Here is a 23419-nt window from a genome sequence, read left to right as displayed (position 1 = left end):
ATTAATCATGCAGCCCTAGTGGTGACCATGGTGGCCATTTAGAAGTCGGCCATCTTGGATAACTTTTGCTTTTCCAATAGGAAGAGGGTCATGTGACACATCAAACTTATTGGTAATGTCACAAGAAAAACAATGGTGTGCTTGGTTTGAGTCCGACCCCTCTGTCTCGATCCCTTGCTCTGCTGTTTTTAACCAGTTTGAGCCTGTGACTTTCTTATTTAGAGGATGTGGTCGGCCACCTGAGGCCCACTGGTTCCCCAAATGATCCTGTCCCACCACAATTTTTTAAGGAGATTTTCCTAGCATAGGCCAGGCTGTTCTTACTGTTATGAACAGCAGTTTAATATCTGGTGTAGTCCCTGCTAATTTAAAGCATGCAGCAGTAGACGTAGAGCTTTTTATTGTCATTGTGCAATTTCTTGCACAGCGAAATTGGGTAGCTGAACCACAAAGGTGCTAAAGTAAGAAGAAGAGAAACCAATATACAACGAAGGCGGAAAATAAATAAATAAATAAATAGTACAACCCTTGCTTAAGAAACCTGTCCTGGACCACACTGTGTTGGCTAACTACAGGCCTCTCTCTAAGTTGTCCTTTATGTCTAAAAATTGTGCATTGCCAATTGATGGATTTTTTTTAAAGGAGAATGGTGTCCTAGAGGTCTTCCAATCAGGTTTTAAAAACGTTCATAGCACGGAGTCAGCACTCTTAAAGGATTTTAATGATATCCTCCTTTCCTGTGACTCTGGTAATCATGTTGTTCTTGTCTTTCTTGACCTAACAGCTGCCTTTGACACTGTAGACCACAGCATTTTACTGTCTCGCTTGCACCATCTTGCAGGCATTCGTGGTACTGCCTTGAAATGGTTTAGGTCTTATCTTTCTGACAGAACTTTTAGTGTTAACCTTTCAGGGTATGAGTCCTCCTCTGCCGCCTTTCAGTCTGGGGTCCCGCAGGGCTCAATTTTAGGACCTCTGCTTTTTTTCATTATATTTACAGCCCCTGGGAACCATCCTCAGAAGGCATGGAATATCCTTCCACTGCTATTAAGCCACTTCTAGCATCTCTAGAAGACATTAAATCTTGGATGTCCCTAAACTTTCTAAGATGTAATTCAACCAAAACTGAGGTGATTCTGTTTGGTCTCAGTGGACCTTGTGAACCCTCGTCTATTGATTTGAGACCCCTGGCAGAGTATTTTAAACCTGTTGTTACTAACCTGGGTTTTAAGATGGACAGTGATTTTAAATTAGACAGTCAAATTAGGGCTACTGTCAAGTCCAGTTTTTATTATTTAAGGCGTTTGGCAAAGATAAGACCTGTTTTATCCAGGCCGCATTTTGAAACGGTAATCCATGCTTTTATTCCATCTCGTTTGGATTACTGTAATGTGCTGTATTGTGGAGTTAGTCAGCGTCTTCTCTCTCGTCTGCAGCTGGTCCAAAATGCTGCTGCATGACTTTTAACCAGAACTCGTACAAGAGAGCACATAACTCCCATCATCGCCTCACTCCATTGGCTGCCTGTATATCTTAGAGTTCATTTTAAAATTCTCATGTTTGTTTTTAAATGCTTAAACGGTCTTGCCCCAACTTACCTCTCTGAGCTTCTGCATCCTTACTCACCCCCAGGTCTCTCAGGTCAGCTGACAAGCTGCTCCTGGAGGTACCCAGGTCCAAGAGGAAGCTCAGAGGGGGCGGGGCCTTCTCTGCCCCAGCACATTAGAGAGGCCCCCTCACTGTCCACTTTTAAAACGCATCTTAAAACCCATTTTTACTCCTTGGCTTATGACACAGTCTGACCCTGATTTTATTGTTTTAAATGTCATTTTAATTTTTTTAATTTTTATTATTTTTCTTATTCTTTAACATGTTCAATGTATCATGTTTGGCATGTCAAGTGTTCAGCTGATCTGAAAGTGCTATATAAATAAATTGCTTGCTTGCTTAATGCTGTGAATACTTTCAGAATAAAAGCACTCTGAGTACACGGAGCTGCATCCACATTTCGTGCTCTTATTTTTGAGTTAGAAACTGCACTCGGATCAGCGTGAACCTGAGCCTGCTTCTGACCCGCTCTCTGCTGTGTTCAGGTGTACTGGAACTCCCTGTCCAGGACTTACTGGGTCCACTGGCACATGGTGGAGATCCTGGGGAGCGGCAGCAGCAGTCAGGCTGAGAAGGAGACACAGGAGAAGGCCTCCTCGCTGACAGAGACGCTCAAACTCTCAGCAGGTAAGAGCCGAGCACCGTCCGCTGCTCCTTTGCTTTCCTCCGCAGTCTGAGCACGTCTCTTCTTCTCTCAGTGAGCCAGACCTTCTTCTCGAAGCCTCCCGGCGGTCTCTACTCTCTACCCTACCTGTCCGAGGGTCTGAACACGGAGCCGGTCACTCTGAGCAGAGCAGAGTGGTGGGAGATCCTCTTCTTCATCAAGAAACTGGAGCCGAAGCAGCAGCAGGAGGTCAACGGCGTCCTGCTGCAGAGCCTCGACGACCAGGTAGGAGACCCCTTCGTCTTTGAGGTTTAAAGTCAGAGCGCGGGGAGGCGGATCATTGCGGTGAGAGGATCTGACCGTCAGCTGCCTGTGACGTAAGAGTGTCGCTAAATCACCTGATGTCCTTTGATAAGAGTCGCTGCGCGAGAAGCTGAAACTTTCTCTGAAAATAAAAATCAGTCTGCAGAGTTTATCGCAGCGACGGTGAGCGAGGGCGCCTCCCAGTCACATGGTACAACCTGAGCCTGAGGGCGGGATGGCGGCCGCCTGGCTTGTCTGCGGTGAAATGTGATCCGGGTTTGTGGTTTGAAAAGCCTGATTGTCACCACGTCTGTCCTCAGGAGGCGGAGCTGGACGACTCGTCTCTCATCGGCCTGTCGGTGCCCGGAGACGTGGCCAAGAAGCTGCTGCACTACCTGAAGCAGAAGCTGCCGTCGTCGTGCCTCGGCGACCTGCTGTGCTCCCACGCCTTCACCAAACATTACCTGAAGAGAGGCGGAGCCAGCCTAGAGGACGAAGAGCTGCTGGGTAAGAAAACAAACAACACGCCTCTCGTAAGGCGCGTCCTCGACACACCCTTGTCTCACTGTGCTCGTTTGTGCGTCTCTGCAGCTGAAAGCTCGTCCGGGCTGGGTGGAGGTGGCGGAGGAGGGCAGGGCTTCTCGTCTGCCTCGACCTCCTCGTCCTCAGCGATGGGCTCCGTCTCCAAAAAGGCCAAGAAAGAGCTTCCTGTGGATTCTGGCTGCTGCAACTCGGAGACGGAGAGTGACCTACCCACAGAGGACGTCAGCAAATACCCCGACGACCTGGAGGACAAGATGAAAGGTGGGGGCGGGGCCTGTTCCAGACTTGGTTCAGGTATCGGAGCGAGCTGTTACTCACCTGTGTTCTCTTCCTGCAGTGTTTAACAACCCACGGGTGCAAGGCAAGAAGACTGTGCTGGAGAAGCTGGGGGAGGTGGTGGACGTCCTGAAGAAGGGCGGGTCGGGCTCAGACCACACCCAGCAGCTCGCCGCCGTCCTCTTCCTCACCCGGCTGGTGGAGGGGACGCAGGAGAAGAACGCCACGAGGAGTGACTCGGCCCAGACTGTACGGTGAGACACCGCCAAGCGGTTTCCTGTGTCGTCCCGATGTTAACCTTCACCCTCGGTATGTGGGCGGAGTCTCGTCACAAACGCGGTCAGATTACCTTATTTCTTTGTGGCGTTACTGTAAAAACTTGACCTGCTGCGCTGGCGGGCGCCGGTTGTGATAGTGTTTGGCAGGAAGTAGAAGGTGACGGCGTGTTACTCTCATAGGGACAAAGTGCTGAAGCTGCTGGTGGAGCTGCTCGGCTCCGCCTCCAAAGACGTGGTCGTCAGCACGCTCCGATTGACCCACCTCCTCATGCTCAAGTATGAGTGGAGGGTCTCCTTCGCCACCGAGGGTGGGGTCAAAGCCATCCTGTCCTGCATGCAGGAGTTCTCGGGCGTGGTGCATGTGCAGCAGCTGGCGCTGGCGGTGAGAAAACTTCTGGTCATTGCTCATCTGCCGCTTTGCTGTGAAATAATTCCTGACTGGCTCCTCCCCCTCTCAGACTCTGAAGGTCATCACGGGCGCCAGTAAACATGACCTGCGCAGCGTAGGCAGCAGCCCGCCGCTCTCAGAGTCAGGCACCCAGATGATGCTGGAGATCTTTGCCAGCATCGGCTCTGCCACGCCCGAGGGCTCCAGAGGCCTGCTGGACGCCATTCCGGCCGCCATCGACCTCATGCTGACCACAAAAGGGTGAGTGACTTTTGGCTCGGCGAGTACAGTTAACGCCGTGTGCTCGCCGCTCTGACACTGCCTTCTTTGTGCAGCTGCGTGCCGTCGGTGAGGAACGGGCTACTCGTCATCATCATGCTCATCTCCAACCACAAGAGCCTCGCGGAGCAGCTGGTCGCCTGCGACGTCACCAGCGTCCTGAAGAAGTGTCTGAGTCTGTCCCGCGCCGAGACCATGCTCGCCATCATTGCGCTCAACCACATCTCCATGGTGCACAAGCTGGAGAGCAAAGGTACGCACGCTTTGATCACTCCCGCCAAAGTCCATTCAGATTTGTGCTAATTTTAACTCGTGCTCGTTAACCTGCGCGCTCAGAGAGCCGCGAGCAGCTCGACTTCAAGGACACGGAGCTGCAGATGCTGGTCGTCAGTCTGAAGGAGATGACGGCCACCAAGGAGGTGATCCAGACGCTGGAGCAGCTGCTGTGTGACGACGCCTCACAGCTGGAGGAGGAGCGCAGCCAGGTGATGTGACGCACGCATGAGCACACGTGCACGCGCCGCAGGTGTGTTTTCTAACCCCGGGTCTCATCTCCGTGCAGGTGACTCACAGTCGGGACACCTACCAGGACCTCGTCCGTCTGATTGAGCAGCACCGAGGCGATCGGGCCGTCCAGCTGTCCATCCTCAGGTATGCTGACCTCTGACCCTGCTCACCTTGATGAGTGATCAAAATGCTGCGTTCAGGTGCAACAGGTGCTGGTAAAGGGGTGTGCACTCCCACCGCCGCCACACGTTTATAGCTCAGTCACGTTGTGCAGCTTCTTCCTGAGTGGATGTAATATGTTTAATATTGATGAGGATGCTCTTGTCTGATTGGCTCTTTACGCTCCCGCAGGATCCTGAACAAGTTCCTGGACAACTACCAGGAGGACGTGCTGCCGTGGCACGAGAGCATCGAGCCCTGCCTGTCCTCCATGACGGCCTTCATCAATGACAGAGAGGTCAGCTAGCTCCAAGCGCGCTCACAGGTAAAGCTGCCAACATCCGCTAACCTCCCGCTTCCTCCCGCAGGTGGTGCAGCTCTTCATCCGCTTCCTGTACCGGCTGGCGTCTCTGAACAAAGACTACGCCGTGGTCATGTGCCGCCTGGGGACCAAGGAGGCGCTGGTGAAGGCGCTGGACAAGCACAGCACCAACCTGCTGCTGGTCACCGAGCTCCGAGACCTCATCACCGACTGCGAGAAGTACGCCAGCCTCTACAAGAAGATGACCACCAGCGTCCTCGCAGGATGCATCCAGGTACACGGGGGTGGGGCTTCTGTCACCTGGAGACGACCCTCGCTCGGTTGAAAGCAAACGTAAAGATTCAAACGCAAACATTCGTCTTTGGCTCTCAGCGAAGGCGGTCGCACTTTTCTCCTCCTCCTCTCCCTTAGCTTCCCTGCTTAGCCTCTTGTGTCCTTGTCTAGTCTCGTGTTTTTTGTGTTACTTTTCCCTGGAACACTCTCACAGTCTGTTCTCTAAAACCTAAAAGAAGAATTATGGCTTGGATCAACCCTAACCCTGTCTCTGAATGCAATTGACACCCCTTCTCAACGTGAAGTCTGGGCTCGGGTGAGCCTGACTGCTGAAGATATCTACCTATTCGGAACCATGGTAACAGGGTTCTGGCTGATCGGAGCTGGCTTGGCCCTGACTTATCGGAGAATTAAGGAAGCGGAACCGGCTGTTCAAATCCCCACAAGGCTGCCCGCTGGGATTGAAATGATGGGAGAGGCGTGAGTTTCTCAAAATGGGCTCATTGAGTCAGCACGGAGAAGATCTTGGAGCTTACGGCTGCCGTGAACACTCAGAATAAGATCTCTGAGTGGAAAACTGGATTACATCTGGAGGGGCTCGCTCGAACAACACCTTTGAGCGATCGATCACATCTTGGGGAAGTGCACTGCGGTCGTGAGTTCTCAGAACCTGCTCTTTGAGCAAAAACAACGACAACATCACAGAACGTAAGTTTGGATACCATCATAGAAAGCTCGCGGCGCTCCAACGCTCCAGTGTCGGACTGTAGAACTGCTTTGAAATTCATATGAGCTGTTCGCTGTTCTGAGCTGTGTTGAAGGACACTGTCTCAGCTGAACTCTGGACACACACACACACACACACACACACACACACACACACACACACACACACACACACACACAGATAAGCACACACTCATCTCCCCTCCTTTTCCAAACGCCTTCGATGCTTGTCTCCTACCAGGGAAGATGGCGGTCGACTGGACCAGCACAGATGCTGCAGGACCGGATGCGCTGCCTACGCCGGCTCTCTCTTACCCTTTACCCGCCCCTGTTGCTTGTCTTGTGTTTCTATGGTGTATTGATAGTCATGTGCTTTTTGTGCTGAGGTGTTTTTTCTGTTATCAAACTGTTCTCCCACTAGGAGCTCAGTCTGAGTAGTTTTTTTTTCTCCTCCTCTTACCTCATGTTATGTATTTTCGTTGTTTTTTTCCTATCAGCCGACCTTTCTGACATGTCTCCCCAATGTGATGTTTGTGTAAAGTTGGTCAGAAGGTTCCTTTGTAAGTGCGCATGCGCCATTAGCGTGCTGCCTGCTGTAACCCTAATTTCCTTCGGGATTAATAAAGTATTCTGATTCTAAAGTAACGTCTTCCCGTTTCCTGTCAGATGGTGCTGGGGCAGATCGAGGAGCACCGCCGCAGCCACCAGCCAATCAACATTCCCTTCTTCGACGTGTTTCTCAGGAATCTGTGCCAAGGTTGGTTAAATCCTGACGTTTCACCACAAAACAAAAGAATAGTGAACGTCCAATCCTGGTCGAGTGTTAGGCGTGGCAGCCACCCGCCGCCGTGCGAAACGGGCGTAGCTCGCTCATGACTGGCGTCTCAGTAACCAATGAGCATGCAGTGTGACAGTCAGAGCCGCCCCCTCAGTGTTCACTGTAGGTTGGAGAACAGATGTCCATCTTTTATATACAGTGTGTGTTATTGTTGGTGCAGATTTAAATCCAGCCCTGAGTGTCACAGGTGGAGGTGGCATCAGGTGGTGTGTTTCCTCAGAGGCTGCTGATAATCGGCGTCGCTCTGGTCTCACAGCTCGCTGAGCTCCGTGAGCAGAGCCGCTTCACGCTGCCCTCGGGTGGTGCTTTTCTACCTTAGATCTGCAGTGGGAGGGGCTGTTGGCGCACTGGGGGAGGTGTGCTTCTAACTGTCTGTGCTGCGTCCAGGGTCCAGCGTGGAGCTGAAGGAGGACAAATGCTGGGAGAAGGTGGAGGTGTCGTCCAATCACCATCGAGCGAACAAGCTGACCGACAAGAACCCGAAAACCTACTGGGAGTCCAACGGCTGCACCGGCTCGCACTTCATCAACATCTTCATGCACAGAGGCGTCATCATCAGGTAGGCGGGGCCCCAGCTCCTCGCTGTCTACTCCCGCCACTCGGGTAACGCTGACACCTGACAGTCTGTGTCTCCGCTCAGGCAACTCGCCATCCTGGTGGCCAGCGAGGACTCGAGCTACATGCCGGCCCGGATTCTGGTCCTGGGGGGAGACGAGCCCACCAACATCAACACGGAGCTCAACACGGTGAGTGCGAGTCTCCATACAATTCGTGCTGCGCTCGCTCCGAGCGTTCCCTCACCCGTCCCGTCTGCGTCTCCGCAGGTGAACGTGCCGCCGTCGGCCAGCCGCGTGGTTCTGCTGGAGAACATGACCCGGTTTTGGCCCATCATCCAGATCAGGGTCAAGCGGTGCCAGCAGGTCAGACCAAGTTCACGTCAGCTTCCTTTAGCTTCCCGTCCTCTCGCTGACCCCTCCCTCTCTGTCACAGGGCGGTATCGACACCCGCGTCCACGGCTTCGAGGTTCTCGGTCCGAAGCCGACGTTCTGGCCCGTTTTCAAGGAGCAGCTGTGCTGCCGGACCTACCTGTTCTACAGCACCAAGGCCCACACCTGGTGTCAGGAGGTGATGGAGGACAAGACGCAGTTGTTGCAGCTCTTCAACAAGTATGAATACTGCATACAGAGTACTGCCGCTCTCTAGCATGTACAAGTACTGCAGGAAATACTGTTAAAATGACGTGACAGTACTGTAAAGTACGGCGTGTCAGAAAGCAAAGATGCAGGAAACGTTAGAGCACAAAGTTTTACATGCAAACCGTTCACGTGTACTCAGACTGTGGGCGTGTCCAATGACAGTCCAGCTCGCTGTGAGCGTGTCTGCGCAACCACGAGAAACTCGCCAAGCCGCTCTAACGGCGTTTCAGTCGTGACGGTGAACGGCTGCAGTACAAATACTCACTGAAAATATTGTTAGAGTACTAGTAAATACTCTATTACTGCATCTAGTCAAGTACAAGTATCTGGAAAAGTGTGTGTGTGTGTGTGTGTGTGTGTGTAGACTGAACAGCGCTCTAAGACATGAGCAGATGTTCGCCGATCGTTTCCTGTCGGACGCAGAGGCGGCCGAAGCCCTGGGTCGAACCTGCTGGGAGGCTCTGATCACCCCCATCGTTCACAGCATCACAGGTACACACACACACACACACACACACACGTGTCTTCATGAATATATCTGTTGTGGTTTTTGTGTGTAGTTGTTCACGTTGTCTTGCTGTATTATGTATTTTGAGGTTCGTTTTCTGTGTTTGTTGATTTGATCGAAGCGTTTGGATTCGTGTCTGTAGAAACATGGTTTCCTGTCTCGTTACAGCCGCAGGTCGTCCTCGTTGATTAGATTATTAATTCTTGAATTCTGATGTTTTATTTTATGACCTCGTTAAAGCGGCCCGATGTCTGTGTGTTCCCAGAATCCTCTGCGTGCAGCCCTCTGTCCTGGTTGCTCAGTGAATATCTGGATAACTCGGAGGCGCCTCGCCGCTGTAAGAGTCGGGCCACCATCTTTAACTCCCGAGTGAGGCGGCTCACGCACCTGCTGGTCCACGTGGACACGAGCCGAGTGGACGGCGAGGAGCTCAAACCGCCCGTCAAATCCAGTGAGTCGGAGCATGTTCGTGGCTTTTATTGTGATAGCTTCCTCGTGTTTTTCCTGTCGGGTTTGTCTGATCCTGGGATTAAAGTGCATTAGTTTGTCTTTAGGTGTCAGTGGTGGTCGGGGTCAGAGGATCTTTGATGATACAAACAGGAAGTTCTGTTTTAGGAGCAATGTGTGTTTAAAAGCTGACCTTTGACCCTTTGTGGATGTTAATAACTTAAAGGAGTTTATTTTGTCTCCAGAAGGTCTCAACAGAAGCAAAGAGCTGAAGAGTAAGTAAGAGCAAAGTTCAGAGGCCACGTCTGTTCCAGGGTCCAGCTGCGCCGCTCCTCCCTCCTCCTCTCTGAGCCAATCAGGTCGAGCGTTCTTATCTGACCTCGGCCGCAGTCTCAGATCTGCCATCCTGTCTGAGTCTGGCGTCGTCACGGTGACTGTGAGGACAGTTTAAGTGACCTCACAGTGAGGGCGATGATGGCTGCTTGATGTCAGCCGTGCTTCACACTCACCTGTGACTCCAAAAAAACAGCTGGGCTTGAAGGTCCAAGGGGTCAAAGTGCACGTCAGGGTCGGCACGAGTCGGACCGATCTCACTTTTCTTCCCGCCGTTGAAACAAAAGCAAAACACAAGCTCGTCCGCCATCTCCGGGTTGGACCGTAACGCCGTCGTATTTCATCCTGAACAAAAGAAAACGCAGACTCAACCTGACGACTTCTGAGGGTGACCACCCGCCATTCAGGCCACGGGGACGCCGTCGCAGGTCGTTCATGGGGAGAGTTTAAAAAGATTTCAGTCTCCATAAAAACGGTGATCTCGTGTCGTCCTTTTGGTTATCATTGTCGGCATTCAAACATCCCACAGAGCTGATGATTGGGCGGAGCTTAAACCTCTGGGGTCGATGGACACCTCGGTGCATCAAAATCACATGACCAATTTAAGACGACACAGCTACAAGATGCAGCGACTCTGAGTCTCAATTTCAACTTGGGTCGAAAGTAGAGCTGGGCGATTTTTTTCATATCACGATATGTTTTTTTCATTTCAGGCGATAACGATATCTATCACGATATCAGCCAAATAACTATATTTGTAAGATTTAAATGTGCCGTTGCTCACAAGTAAAATGTGAAATTATCAGCAGCTTGTTTTTAAATATTTATTTCCCATAATAAGTTCAACAGGGTAGATGTACTTAAGGAACATGAGACTTTTTCAGATAAATAAAGGCAAATATTGCAAACTACACAAAAGACAGCCGCTAAAGCGTTTAAGTTTCAAAATAGAACAAATGAAACAGACTAAACTGTCAATTCCACTTAGAAACAAAATATTAATTCTAAAAATAAATCTTAGTTTGTTTTACAGAAGAACAGACAAAACTGACTAACTTTTGTCAGTATCAAATAAACTGAGAACTAAAAGGAAATTCTCAATCTCTCCTTGTTGTATAGCTGAGCTTTTCAAACAGTTTTAACAGTTACTTTAGTCTGACAAAAGCCGAATGACGAATCAGCGCTTCCAGTCAGAGACTGAGCTGCACCGCTTTATTGTATTTACAGACTTGCTTTCGGCACATTTACAGTGGCTGCTCTGTTTGACTTGAAATAGCAGAAATACCTTCACACTACGGAGCTTCTGTGGCTCTTCCGTTGGACAATCTCTCCGGCGTTGGAACCATCATCTGTTTTCTCTTCGGTAACCTTCGGTCACGCTCGGTTGATTTCTCTAGTCGGCGCACTCATTTCCTCCATCACCCGGCGGCACGGCGGCTGGCTGCTTCCCAAACAAATACACGTGTGCGGCTTGGCACTTGTGCTGTACGTAACAAGTCACGTGACGCTGTGATTGGTTCGGCTCTGCGCTACTTAATTTGGATTGGCTGTTCTTCTTTCTTTCTTTTTTTTCCTGGTTTGATCCCGCAGCGAAGCTGATGGTTTCACGCTGGTTTCTTAGTGTTTCAGGGTGTTCGTGATGGTTTTAAGACGTTCAGGATGTCAGCAGTTTGAGCTCCTGTTGGCACCTGAGTGACTCTGAGCAGGTGTAGGTGAGCGTCTGAGGTAAAACGGGTCGGTTTGTCTTCAGCACCGGCGTGCGTTTTGAGCAACAGCACCAATCCGATGTGTTTATACATCTGATGGGTCAGATGTGTTTATGCGTATCTGAAACATCAACCTTGATCTGAAAAATAAATGCCACAGATTCGTTGTGCACAGTGATGCGTTCGGTGTGAACAGCCGTGTTACGAATAGATAAAATATTTGCATTGAATTTACACGTCTGCTGTTTAAAACCTCACAAAGGAAACATCAAAGACTCGCCTGTTCCTGTTTGTCCGTCAGATCAGAACATACTGAGAGGAGGTGAAGCTTGTTGTTTGTGAGTCGGATTTAAAGTGAACCCTTCGGTTTTTAAACGGTGGTGTGGCGCTCTGTTTTGGTGCAGTACCCCCTCCTCACCAGCAGAGGCAACTAAAACGTGCCTGAGAGGGCGGCGGCGCTGCAGTCGGACCCTGTTAGTTTGGTTTTTACGCTTTGACATTTCATGCGTCCACATGAGGGCAGGAAGCTGGTGTCGCCCCCTGCTGGCTGCTGACACAAGTTTGTAGCTGCTGATGCTGGGGGAGGAGTCTGACAGGCAGCCCAAAAGCACCCGTTTTTGTTAGAAATGCCTCCAGCAGGCGGCGCCCGGCGACCTTCCTCGTCCTCATCTGAACCGACTGAAACATTCGGCTTCCTTCAGACGCGCCCGTCCTCCATCTCGTTTTCCTTCAGTTGGGCCGCTCTTTGTTTACTTCCTGTTCCCATCGCAGTCCCTGACGCGGTTTCTTTTCAGTGGGAAAAGAAGGACCGACGCTCGGCTTCACTTTTCGTTTGTGGCTGTCACGCTCTCATCTCACCTCCCCGTCACTCATCGCCGGCGAGCGTGCGCTCCCCAAATCCGACGTCTGAAATGTCGTCTTCTTGCAGATGGTAAAGAAGGAAAGAACAAAGAGGCATCCGCAGCCGCCTCCACCTCCTCCTCCTCATCGTCCTCAGCCAAACCCAAAGTGAAGAGCAGCAGCAGCATCGCGGGCATCGCCCTCTGTTGGCAGGGAGTGGTACAACGCCAGGTGAGTCAGCTGTTCAGTGTTGTTTCCTGTTTGAGGGTTTAGATGCTAATGAGCTAAACGTGACTCCTTCCCCTCAGGTGAAGAAGTTCCTGGAGGCGAGCTGCACTCTGCCGGACTTCGTGGAGCGATATCGGCGGCTCTACCTTCGGCTGAAGAACGCCATGGAGGAGCTGTTTGGCCAGCAGACCGCCTTCGTCCTTGCCCTGCGGCACGGTTTCTCCACCGCCCTGTTGCAGCTCTCCATCCTCAGAGCTATGCACGTGAGTGCCTGCGCCGCTGCGCGTCCGTCCAAGCTCTCGTGTTCTCGGTGCACGGTGTGACGTTGTTGTGTTTGCTGCACGCAGGTGAGCGAGCGCTTCGCTCAGTACATCGATCAGATGATCCAGGCGAGCGGCATGGCATCCGGCTGTGTGGAGACTCTGGAGCGGCTGCAGCAGTTTCTGGAGCCGATGCTCTTCCTGTCAGGCCTGGAGCTCGCCAGCACCTTCGAGCACTTCTACAGGTGCGATCACACGAGCGCCGTGCTGCGCCGAGCCTCCCGCGTCTCTAACGCTCACAGTCTCTCGCTCTGTGCAGGTACTATCTGGGCGACCGGCTGCTGGCTCAGGGGAACGTGTGGCTGGAGCACGCCGTGGCGGAGCAGATCGGCAGTTGCTTCCCGAGCCGCTTCCCACAGCAGATGCTGAAGAACCTGAGCGAGTCGTCCGAGCTGCAGCAGGAGTTCCACCTGTACCGGCTGCAGCAGCTGGACCGCAGCTTGCAGGAGCACGACCAGGTTGCATGTCTGCTCCGCCCCCAGGTACCCATCGCCGCCTGCAGGGTCTCATTGTGTGTCCTTGTTTCTGCAGGTGATGGAGGAGGAGTGGGCGGAGTTGGAGGAGGAGGCGGAGGTCCAGGTCCTGGTTCTGTCGCCGCGCTGCTGGGCCGTCTCTTCACTCTGCTACCTGGACGAGCCGGCGAAGCACCTCCCCCCGGAGCTCTGCTCCTACCTGAACCAGTTCACCCAGTTCTACACCCACAGTGAGCACCTCCACCCACATCAGCACCCCTATTTCCAACAGCAACCAGTATTACCTCACGCTAACTGATGGATATTACTTCCTGTCTGCAGGTCAGTCCATATACGGTCTGTGCCACTCCAAGCCTCGGCGGCTGCAGTGGACGTGGCTCGGGCACGCCGAGCTGCAGTTCGGCGGCTGGACGCTGCACGTCTCTACGCTGCAGATGTTCGTGCTGCTGCAGTTCAACAGCCAGCAGGTAGGTCCTCGTGGTCTCGCTGCCCGCCGCGTTTGTGGCATTGGAGGAGTGAGTGCGTAGTTTGATGTACGTGTGATGTTTGTGTTTCTGTGCGTCTGCAGGAGGTTCGAGTTGACGCTCTGCTGCAGGCAAGCGGCCTCTCCGCCACCGTGCTGCTGCACGCTCTGCTGCCTCTCATTGGCGAGGGCGGGCCGCTGACCTGCAGCCACCCAGACGACCCCACCCGAGGTCAGACCCGCCTCACAAACGCACACGTGTGTCAGCACCGCTGTCCGTCTTTTCTGACTTTGCATCTCTTTGCATCAGGTGTGCTGCAGCTGAACGAGCAGGTGGCGTCTCGCAGCCAGGAGGGCGCGCCGGCGTCCGTGTGGCTGCTGCCCAAACAGACGTATCTGAACGTGGACGAGGACGCGGCGGGCACACTGGAGAGGAAGAGGAACTACATCTACTGCCTGATCGTCCACATCATGAAGCAGGAGAAGGAGATGCATATCGACAACCTCGTCTTCAAGGTCAGAGGTTGCCTGCCTCCTTCAAAATAAAAGCCCGTGGTGGCATGTCAAGGCTCTGACCTGCGCCGCTCTCTTTCAGGTGCTGGACTCGTGTCAGAAGCAGGAGGCGTCGCGCTCGCCGGGCTCGGGCCGTTTCAGCTGCAGCACCAGCGATGTCCTGTCCTGCATCATGCACGTCATCAGCAAGGGCTGCATCCGCCGCAACGACGAGAACCCGCACATTGTGGAGTTCGTCCCCGAGGACCCGTCCACGCCGCAGAAGGGCCAGGCCCAGTTCTCCTTCAGCCGGGCCGACATCGGGAAGGACGCCACCTCCAACAGCCGGGCCGACATCAGGTGTGACCGCGACCTCTGACTTCACACGTGGGTTCAGTCTGTCAGTCTCAGCTAAGCCACGCCCTGCTTAGCCAGGAGAGCGCTTTGTTTTACAGACGGCGTTTCTGAACCAGAAGAATTCTCATTTCTTCTTCTTTGACTTTATTTTATTCACTCACGTCAGCTTTTTTTTTTTTTTTTTTTTTTTTTTTTTTTTTTTTTTTTTAATAGCACTTTGTCTTTATTATCATCCAATAGGAATGCAGTTGTAGAAAAGGGCGGTGCTGGGGCCTGCGGCGGTCTGCCAGCCTCAAACGAGGCCACAGACTCGAATGGGCTGTAAATTTCGATTGATTTTGATCGGCTCGACGTTTATCTGATCGGCCGATCGATCAGAAATCGGACGTCTGTGAAACGAAGCTGCTGAAACAGATCAGACACGATGTTGTAAATATTGTTTGACCTTTGACATCTTTGACATCTGTTCACATCACACCGAAGCCGAACTCGACTTTAAGGAGAAGAAGAAAATGAAGTTTAAACGCTGATTTTGTTTGTTCTGATTTAAAATGCTGATTGACGAGCAAACCTTTGACAAATAAACTGATGAGGATCAAACTGAGCTGCAGTGATTCTTCAGAGCTCGTCTCTGTGCGTACAAGTCATCGTTGGATTAAAGAGGACGTGAAACGCTACACGCAGGCCCACGGAGCCCTCAGGCTCTCACAGCTGTAACGCTGGCTGTGAACCTGGGTTTAAAAACAGGCGTAGCGCCATCTTCTGTCAGGTTGGCGCATGACGTTGTGTGGTTGGCACATTATGATGTCAAACCTTTTAAGCTTTGTCTTGAAGCTGTTATTTCTTCAACCCAGGTTCACAGACAGAGTTGCACCTGCGTCAGTGTCTGAGGGCGGGGCTCCGTGGGGTAAATGAGGCTTTGCGTGTAGCGCTTCACGTCCACGTTAAACTGTGAGGGTATCAGGACCTGAGCTGCTCTCCTGCAGCGGCTGGTTTCAGCTGTTTATCAGCTGCACGTGTTCCGGTCCGGCCCTTACGGTTGACAGCGCCGCGAATGAGAGAGGCGGCAGAATGAAACGATGGACAGACGCTGCTGCTGTCAGACCGTGGGTCATTTCCACGTTCCTCTGACTATGAGAGTCGGTGAGGGTGATAACAATGAGACAAAACATGTCAGGACCAGAAACTGAATAATGAGTGTGAGGAGCGCACATGCTGATTACAGGTATTACACTCACTGCCATGCAGTCGGTGGAGGTGCACACTCCTGTCCCAGCACAGGTTACACAAACAGTCGTACTCTTTACAAGGGAGCCATCAGAGACGGAGACTTTCAAAAGAACGTAAACCTTCACAAACGCCTTTACTTTTTTAAACAGTGTAAGTTTGACTGGTCTGCAGGGGGCGCTGTCTCGGTGCCATCTGTTAAATGGTCTGGAGCTGGAGGCGTTTTGGTTCTTACGTTTGTTAGTCATTCAACGAAATGACTCCCAGTTTTCTTCACTGTGAAATAAAAACTGAACTAAGATTGAATGTTAAACACCGATGTGAGCGAGGTGCAATACCACTGTGTGCCACAGGAGGGGGCAGTGAGTCAGTGTTACCTGTATTAAACCAGGTGAGTTTTCAAAGTAAAAGCACCAGTTTGGAGAGTCTTAAACTGATACATTAACTAAAAAATAATCGTATTCATTGATTATCAAAGAGTCCTCCTGCAGCGTGTGAGTGTTTCAGGTGTGTGTGTGTTGCAGTCTGGTGCCTGTGCCGCGGCGGTTCGAGGATGGCGTTCTTGATACCGTTCTTTTCTCGATGGGTCGCACAATGACGCAGGATGAAGTTCGTCAGCTGATGCAGAGGACGGTTCAACAGGTGAGATGCTGCATAGGCGTATGTGAGGTCAGAGGTTCATGAGGCGTAGTCTCCACCCCCTCAGGTGCGTTAGATGACCTCTCTGTCCTCTCAGGTTGCGGGGACGCTGAGTCTGGACCTGGACCGGGCCGAGCACCTCCTCATTCACTGTAAGTGGAACGTGGACTTGCTGGTGCAGCGGTACACCGACGACCCTGACGCCATCATCGTGGCTGCCGGACTCAAGTTCCTGAACCCTCAGACGCCGCCGAGCCCCGCCTCCACCTGCCCAGTGTGCCTGAGCCCGTGGAGCTGCGGCATGGAGCTGGTGCCTTCGCTGAGCTGCATGCACTACTGCTGCAGGGTCAGCGCCGCTCTCAGTTCTTGATGTTTGCCGTGGGCGTGGCGTGAGTCTGACTGTGTGTGTGTGTGTGTGTGTGTGTGTGTGTGTGTGTGTGTGTGTGTGTCGTGCAGTCGTGCTGGCAGGAGTACCTGACGGCGAGGATCGAGCAGAACCTGATCATGAACTGCAACTGTCCAATCACAGACTGCCAGGCTCAGCCCACCTCCCAGTTCTTCCTCAGCGTCCTCACTGACAAGGACACCATCGCCAAGGTAACACACCACCTGACCACCCTCAGGTTTGCCTGTCCCGTCTATGGGTGTTAAGCTCCTCCTTCTCCGCAGTATGAGAATGCCCTGCTGAGAGGCTACGTGGAGTGCTGCTCCAACCTGACGTGGTGCACCAACCCTCAGGGCTGCGATCAGATCCTCTGCAAGGAGAACACGGGCAGCATGGCGACCTGCTCAAAGTGCTGCTGGTCCTCCTGCTTCAGCTGCAACTTCCCTGAGGTCAGAGGTCACCTTACATGCTTTCAGTTTATAGGTGAAGCTGTAGTTCCCACGGGAACCTTGTTTTACCACAGACTGTATAAAAAGATTACCTAAACCTGCATTCTGCCTAGTGTCAAGCAGGGGGCAACTCCCCTGACGTCTGATTGGCTAAAGTCTCCTGGTCACCTGATCTGGTCCTTCCAGGTCTAACTGAATAAAACATGAAGATTATGCAGAGCATCCTTGTTGGCAGATGCTTTGTCAGTCAAATCCCGTTAGCCAATGAGTGAGCGGCTCCATAGTCAGGTGACCTTCTTGCTCATCGCACCAAACGAAGCACAGAAACCAGTGGGTGCATGTCCATCTTCTCTATACAGTCTGTGTGTTGTAGTCGCAGCACCTGGGTTTCGGGTGACCGCTGCTGCGTTAAACCGTTTAAAGGCCAGGTATGTAAACATGCGACCGCTCCCCCCACCCCTCCTGCAGGCACACTACCCAGCAAGCTGCAGTCACATGTCCCAGTGGATGGACGACGGCGGTTACTACGAAGGGATGAGCATGGAGGCTCAGAGCAAACACCTCGCCAAGCTAATCTCCAAACGCTGCCCGAGCTGCCAGGCTCAGATCGAGAAGAACGAAGGCTGCCTGCAGTACGAACGCACACAGACACACACACACACAGACATGCACGCGCACAGACACGCACGCGCACAGACGTGCTGGTAACGGTGATGTCGATGACCTCTCTCCTCAGTATGACCTGTGCCAAATGTAACCATGGCTTCTGCTGGCGCTGCCTGAAACCATGGAAACCAACACACAAAGATTACTACAACTGCTCTGCCATGGTTGGTCCACATGCTGTCATGTGACTACACAAGTCAGCCAATCAGAACAGCAAACGGTGTGTTAAAGGTGTTATCTGTCTGCAGGTGAGTAAAGCGGCGCGGCAGGAGAAGAAGTTCCAGGATTACAACGAGAGATGCACCTTCCACCATCAGGCCAAGGTATGACTACAGACCATCAAAGAGCACCGCTGTGGCCCGCTACAGGCCGTGCAGTCAGTACAAAGAGCGCATAAGTATAAATTTGTCAATGTGATAACTCAAGGTGATGTAGGCGCTTCAAATGAACCCCACACCTGCATCTGCTGAAACCCCCGGCCCAGCTCAGGGGTCGGGGGTCTGAAAATACTGTGGATAGCTCCAGGCTAAGGCTGCCGCTGTATTTAATCACACAGTGACGTAGCTGACAGACCGGGTGGTGTCTGTGTGTGTGTCTGCAGGACTTTGCCATCAACCTGGAGAACAAAGTGTCGTCCATCAATGAGGCTCTGCAGATGAAGTCTCTGACCTTCGTCATCGACGCCTGTAAAGTCCTCGCTCAGGCTCGGAAGGTATCGTCCCCGTCGTCTTCCTCCTCCTCAGCCGCTCCCGCTGAGGTCGGAGCGTGTCCTTACCGTGCCCTCCGCTCTGTCTGCAGGTGCTGGCCTACTCCTGCGTGTACAGCTACTACAACCAGGAGACGGAGAAGATGGACGTGATGGAGCAGCAGACCGAGGCTCTGGACTTGCATACCAACGCTCTGCAGATCCTGCTGGGTGAGGCTCCCATCCTCTGATCCTCGTCAGGCCTGTGTGAACTGGTCTCACTGGTGTGTCTGCTGGTTTTCTCTCCTCAGAGGAGACTTTGCTGCAGTGCACTGACCTGGCCTCGTGCGTGCGGCTGCTGAAACCCGAACACCTGAACACTGGACTCGAGCTGATCCGCCGCATCCAGGAGCGCCTCCTCGCCATCCTCCAGCACTCCACCCAGGTACTCGCTCCAGAACCAGTTCGGTCTATGTGAGACCGAGCTGGTGAGCCGACGAGCGTTACGGCTCTGATGACAGAACTGGGAATGCGCCTCAGCCCACATCACGGAGCCGATTCCTCTGACAGGCTTAGATGATCCTGCAGGGGGCGGAGTGAAAATCCATGCACGCTGTAAAAAGTTAGCTCTGCACGTTTTCAGTCTTTGACATTAAATCCAACGCTTTAAAAAGATCTCGCCACGGCGGTGGCTCAGCGTGTTTGGTGCTGCAGATTTGTTGACACTTCCTGCGGTGGCGTTTACATGTGAAGAACGGCGCAGGCAAAGTCGCTTCACTCTGAACTTTTTATTTCTGAGGCAGACGCGTTCACTACTCTCAGAAAATACACGGCCCGTAAACCATGGACAGCGTTTACTGTCAGAGCTGTGACAGCGAGCTCCGCCTCCACGCGCTGTCGTGTCATGACCACATTAGTCAGCAGCCTCAGTCAACGATAAAACCTATCAAAATAAAAGCTTCTTTAGCTGTTTCTTCAGAGGGCGCTGCTCTGACCTCCTGACAAAATGCGATGGGATGTTCTGTGATGTCATCGCTGCACTGCTTCCTGTTTCTGTCTCCAGGACTTCCGTGTTGGATACCAGTCCAAGGGCAGCCAGGAACCAGAGTCCACTCAGTCCTCCAACCTGTCCAACCACGCCGACGCCAACAAAGTGTGAGTAACGCCTCCTGCAACGTAAAGCGAGGTTGAAGGTGCGTACTGAGCATGTGCACACACTGACGCGCTCTCTCTCTCTCACGCAGGTCCAAGTCGGACCGGGCGTCCCACTCCGGAGACTCTGACAACAACAACTACACGGGCGAGGAGGGCGGCGACGAAGCAGAGGATGACGATGACGAGTACGATGAAGAGTACGTCCCAGAGTGGCACGAGGACTACGACGAGGACGACATCGACGAGGACGACTTCTTCTCCGACGACGACGAGTCCGAGAACCTGGAGAGGGACTTCAGCCCCTTCGACTGACTCGGGTTTAAGAGCCTGAGGGCGACCCAGGTGCTGCCGTGACCCCGCACCCTCTGCACCGCCATCCAACGCCACCTCAGGATGTCTGCGAGGGCGCTGGGACAGACGTCCTCCTTCATCTCGAACACAGCTGCACCCGCTTTCTCACTTCTGTATCTCACTTCCTGTATTTGCATTCAGAGTACGGAAGCAGGCGAGGGTCAAAATCAGGAACGAGCTCTGAGTTTAAAAAAAAGATTTTTACGTCCTGACGTGACCACTTCCTGTTTGTTCGCTCTTTAAAACTAGAACGAGCCCGTTTGGATTAGTTCAAAGGTCTTTGTTTTAATTTGGTTAACCCCAGTTTAACTTGTGCTGACTTAAACCAGTTTAAACCAGTTCACGCTGGTTTTCCTTTTTCTCCTCCCTTCAGAAAAATAGTTCACGTGATATTTTTACGACTTCTGATTGGAGCTTCCGGCTCTGATTTTGGTTTGTTTTCCGGCCGGCCTCGGTCCTGCTTCCGCACCTGAATCATATGTTTGTTTTCCTGAGGAGTAAAGGTGAGAAACCGGACGGCGCCCCGGAGTCGGACTGCCGGTCCGGCTCTCGCTTGTCCTCCTCATCGCGTTCTGCCTTCGGTTCTGCGTTTGACGGACGTTGCCTTCGTTAGTGAGTGAAGAAACTCACTTCCTGTCTCCGTGTTTGGAGGTTTTTATGTGTTCTGAGAGTCTGCGGTTTCTATGCATCTGAAAAAATCGATGCTGATGGTTCTGATGGGTCGAGCAGAACTGATCTCTAATGTATCACTGCAATAAATGAGCGATCGCTTCTCATTTGCTAAGCAAAGACTGTCCCCCTGCTCCGCTTGACGCTGTTGGACGACTTCCTGCCCTGCGGGATTCTGGGATGTCGCCTGAGCTCCAGTTTTGCTGTAATTTTGAGAGATCTTATATTCATATTATTGATGTTCTGAGATGCTTTTCTGGTTTCTTTATTGGAGTCGAGCGACTTCCGCTAGCAAAACTAAATAAAAGCTTTTTCTGCTACTCTTCAGTTACTTTCAAATGTAATTAGATTACATGCCAACTGTGTCTTCAGTGTATTTTTTGGGGGATGGGGGAGATTCAGGCAGTTGTACTTTAACCTCAAAGCTTGTCAGTCTTTAGTGTTGTGAGGACACCAAGGATCCTCCCACATCACGCAGAGAGAATGTAAGAGTAAAATCTCATGATACAGGTTTCACCTGTGAGGTCGTGACTTCCTCAGGTCGTCCACTAACCACAAGATCCACATCCCAGTTTCCTGGGGCGCGGTACAAGGTGAGAGAGAGGGTTAGGATACTTGGCACTCCCACTGTTATTCTGTAATTATTTTTTGTTCCATTCTTGTTTTGTACCCATCAGCAATTCTGCTGTATTTGCACCCTAATATATGAGAACGGAGGAAAACTTACATAAGTCTGTTTCGTGGAACGTTACTAAAGTAATAAATGCATGAACTAGTTTTTCAGCGTCACTCTGAGACAGGATATTTCTAACTTTAGAGATGTTGCACAAATGGAAGAAAGCAGTCTTACATATTTGTTTAATATGTGCGTTGAAGGACATGTCCTGGTCAAACATGACTCCAAGGTTCCTCACAGCGTTACTGGAGGCCAAGGTAATGCCATCCAGAGTAAGAATCTGCTTAGATACCATATTTCTAAGCTTTTCAGGGCCGAGTACAATAACCTCAGTTTTATCTGAATTAAGAAGCAGAAAGTTAGCGACCATCCAGGTCTTTATGTCTTTAAGACATTCCTGCAGTTTAACTCATTGGTGTGTGTTATCTGGCTTCATGGACAGATAGAGCTGGGTGTCATCTGCATAGCAGTGTAAATGTATGCTATGTCTTCTAATGATGCTGCCTAAGGGAAGCATGTATAATGTAAACAGAATTGGTCCTAGCACTGAACCCTGTGGAACTCCATAATTAACCTCAGTGTGTGAAGAGGACTCCCCATTTACATGCACAAACTGGAGTCCGATATCAATCAATCAAGGCTTTATTCACCACGTGCAGGTTGCTCTGCAGTGAAATAGGACCCCCCCACACACACACACACACACACCTTACACAGACATCACATGGGGATACAGGTCGGAGATCGGTAGCGTTACAGAAAGAAAACACTGAAATGTACACTACAATAGGAAAGTACAAGAGGAAAAAAAAGAGACCTCATGCTGGGCTCCTGGGAGGACAGCATGAGAACAGGAAACAAAAAAACTCCTCTACACAAAAAGCACATAAATGTCCACAGCACAACATTATGGAACACATGACAAGCCACAGGGTTGGGTGGGGGGTGAGGAGTCATCCGAAGCAAACACAGCAGCCATCCTGCCCAGCGCTACCATTCCAGCGCGGGCTCAGACCTGCCGTGTTCCCAGGAGGGCACAAGCATCGAAGGCGTTTGGAAAGGGAGGGGGGATGAGTGTGTGCATATCAGTGTGTGTGTGTGTGTGTGTCCAGAGTTCAGCTGAGACAGTGTCCTCCTCCCTGCCAGGCTAAGTAAACAGTCTTCCAGCCAACCCAGGTGGCCTTGCATGGAGTGGGAAGGAACAGACTAAACACAGTCGTTATCAGGGTGTTGTTGTTCAGCTCCAGCCTTGAGACCGCAGCTGGCGCTGAGAGGGTCTCCGCATGAAGTGATGGTGCTTTTTACTTTAGTGCGAACAACTCATATGAATTTCAAAGCAGTTCTACAGTCCGACACTGGTCTCTCTATCTCCCGTTGGAGCGCCGCGAGCTTCGCCATACTTGCGTTCTGTGATGTTGTCATTTCTTGTGCTCAAGGAGCCGATTCTGAGAACTCACGGCAGTGAGCCTCCCCGAGATGTCATCCAGTCTGCACTCAGAGATCTTATTCTGAGTGTTCACGGCAGCCGTAAGCTCCAAGATCTTCTCCGTGCTGACTCAATGAGCCCATTTTGAGAAACTCACGCCTCTCCCATCATTTCAATCCCAGCGGGCAGCCTTGTGGGGGTTTGAACAGCCGGTTCCGCTTCCTTAATTCTTCGATAAGTCAGGACCAAGCCAGCTCCGATCAGCCAGAACCCTGTTACCATGGTTCCGAATAGTTAGATATCTTCAGCAGTCAGGCTCACCCGAGCCCAAACTTCTCGTTGAGAAAGGGGTGTCGATTGCATTCAGAGACAGGGTTAGGGTTGATCCAACCCATAATTCTTCTTTTAGGTTTTAGAGAACAGACTGTGAGAGTGTTCCAGGGAAAAGTAATACAAAAAACACGAGACTAGACAAGGACACAAGAGGCTAAGCAGGGAAGCTAAGGGAGAGGAGGAGGAGGAGAAAAGTGCGACCGCCTTCGTCAAGAGCAAGAGCAGAAGATATGATACAAACCACTGCAGAAGAAGCCAAACCTGGACCTGGCACTTCACACAAATTATACA

The 23419-nt window shown here is 51.7% G+C and overlaps 1 protein-coding gene across 1 annotated transcript in view; it reads left to right on the top strand.

The window, feature by feature from the left end:
• cul9 (cullin 9) overlaps nucleotides 1–21053 on the top strand; it is a 28793-nt gene extending 7740 nt beyond the window's left edge. The window contains exons 5-45 of the mRNA XM_085428273.1: nucleotides 2094–2235; nucleotides 2307–2497; nucleotides 2836–3022; nucleotides 3107–3319; nucleotides 3396–3588; nucleotides 3793–3994; nucleotides 4071–4261; nucleotides 4336–4532; nucleotides 4616–4764; nucleotides 4842–4930; nucleotides 5138–5243; nucleotides 5314–5541; nucleotides 6933–7023; nucleotides 7492–7663; nucleotides 7745–7850; nucleotides 7929–8024; nucleotides 8095–8270; nucleotides 8665–8792; nucleotides 9074–9259; nucleotides 9501–9530; nucleotides 12223–12365; nucleotides 12443–12625; nucleotides 12710–12867; nucleotides 12942–13140; nucleotides 13214–13385; nucleotides 13477–13622; nucleotides 13724–13850; nucleotides 13929–14134; nucleotides 14214–14470; nucleotides 16219–16336; nucleotides 16431–16679; nucleotides 16790–16930; nucleotides 17003–17167; nucleotides 17636–17799; nucleotides 17904–17997; nucleotides 18082–18156; nucleotides 18435–18545; nucleotides 18632–18749; nucleotides 18830–18963; nucleotides 19582–19673; nucleotides 19763–21053. Coding sequence (XP_085284399.1) covers nucleotides 2094–2235; nucleotides 2307–2497; nucleotides 2836–3022; nucleotides 3107–3319; nucleotides 3396–3588; nucleotides 3793–3994; nucleotides 4071–4261; nucleotides 4336–4532; nucleotides 4616–4764; nucleotides 4842–4930; nucleotides 5138–5243; nucleotides 5314–5541; nucleotides 6933–7023; nucleotides 7492–7663; nucleotides 7745–7850; nucleotides 7929–8024; nucleotides 8095–8270; nucleotides 8665–8792; nucleotides 9074–9259; nucleotides 9501–9530; nucleotides 12223–12365; nucleotides 12443–12625; nucleotides 12710–12867; nucleotides 12942–13140; nucleotides 13214–13385; nucleotides 13477–13622; nucleotides 13724–13850; nucleotides 13929–14134; nucleotides 14214–14470; nucleotides 16219–16336; nucleotides 16431–16679; nucleotides 16790–16930; nucleotides 17003–17167; nucleotides 17636–17799; nucleotides 17904–17997; nucleotides 18082–18156; nucleotides 18435–18545; nucleotides 18632–18749; nucleotides 18830–18963; nucleotides 19582–19673; nucleotides 19763–19985 — 6348 coding nt within the window. The 3' untranslated portion in view covers nucleotides 19986–21053. The remainder of the gene's footprint in view (nucleotides 1–2093; nucleotides 2236–2306; nucleotides 2498–2835; nucleotides 3023–3106; nucleotides 3320–3395; nucleotides 3589–3792; nucleotides 3995–4070; nucleotides 4262–4335; nucleotides 4533–4615; nucleotides 4765–4841; nucleotides 4931–5137; nucleotides 5244–5313; nucleotides 5542–6932; nucleotides 7024–7491; nucleotides 7664–7744; nucleotides 7851–7928; nucleotides 8025–8094; nucleotides 8271–8664; nucleotides 8793–9073; nucleotides 9260–9500; nucleotides 9531–12222; nucleotides 12366–12442; nucleotides 12626–12709; nucleotides 12868–12941; nucleotides 13141–13213; nucleotides 13386–13476; nucleotides 13623–13723; nucleotides 13851–13928; nucleotides 14135–14213; nucleotides 14471–16218; nucleotides 16337–16430; nucleotides 16680–16789; nucleotides 16931–17002; nucleotides 17168–17635; nucleotides 17800–17903; nucleotides 17998–18081; nucleotides 18157–18434; nucleotides 18546–18631; nucleotides 18750–18829; nucleotides 18964–19581; nucleotides 19674–19762) is intronic.
• Nucleotides 21054–23419: the final 2366 nt, after the last annotated feature.

This window comes from Rhamphochromis longiceps, linkage group LG13 (genome assembly GCF_057381845.1).
Source record: "Rhamphochromis longiceps isolate RC_006_pf linkage group LG13, R_longiceps_female_GT1.1, whole genome shotgun sequence".
Lineage (NCBI taxonomy): Eukaryota > Metazoa > Chordata > Actinopteri > Cichliformes > Cichlidae > Rhamphochromis > Rhamphochromis longiceps.
The sequence above is the reverse complement of the archived record's forward strand: the minus strand, read 5'-3'. Positions and strand labels throughout refer to the sequence as shown.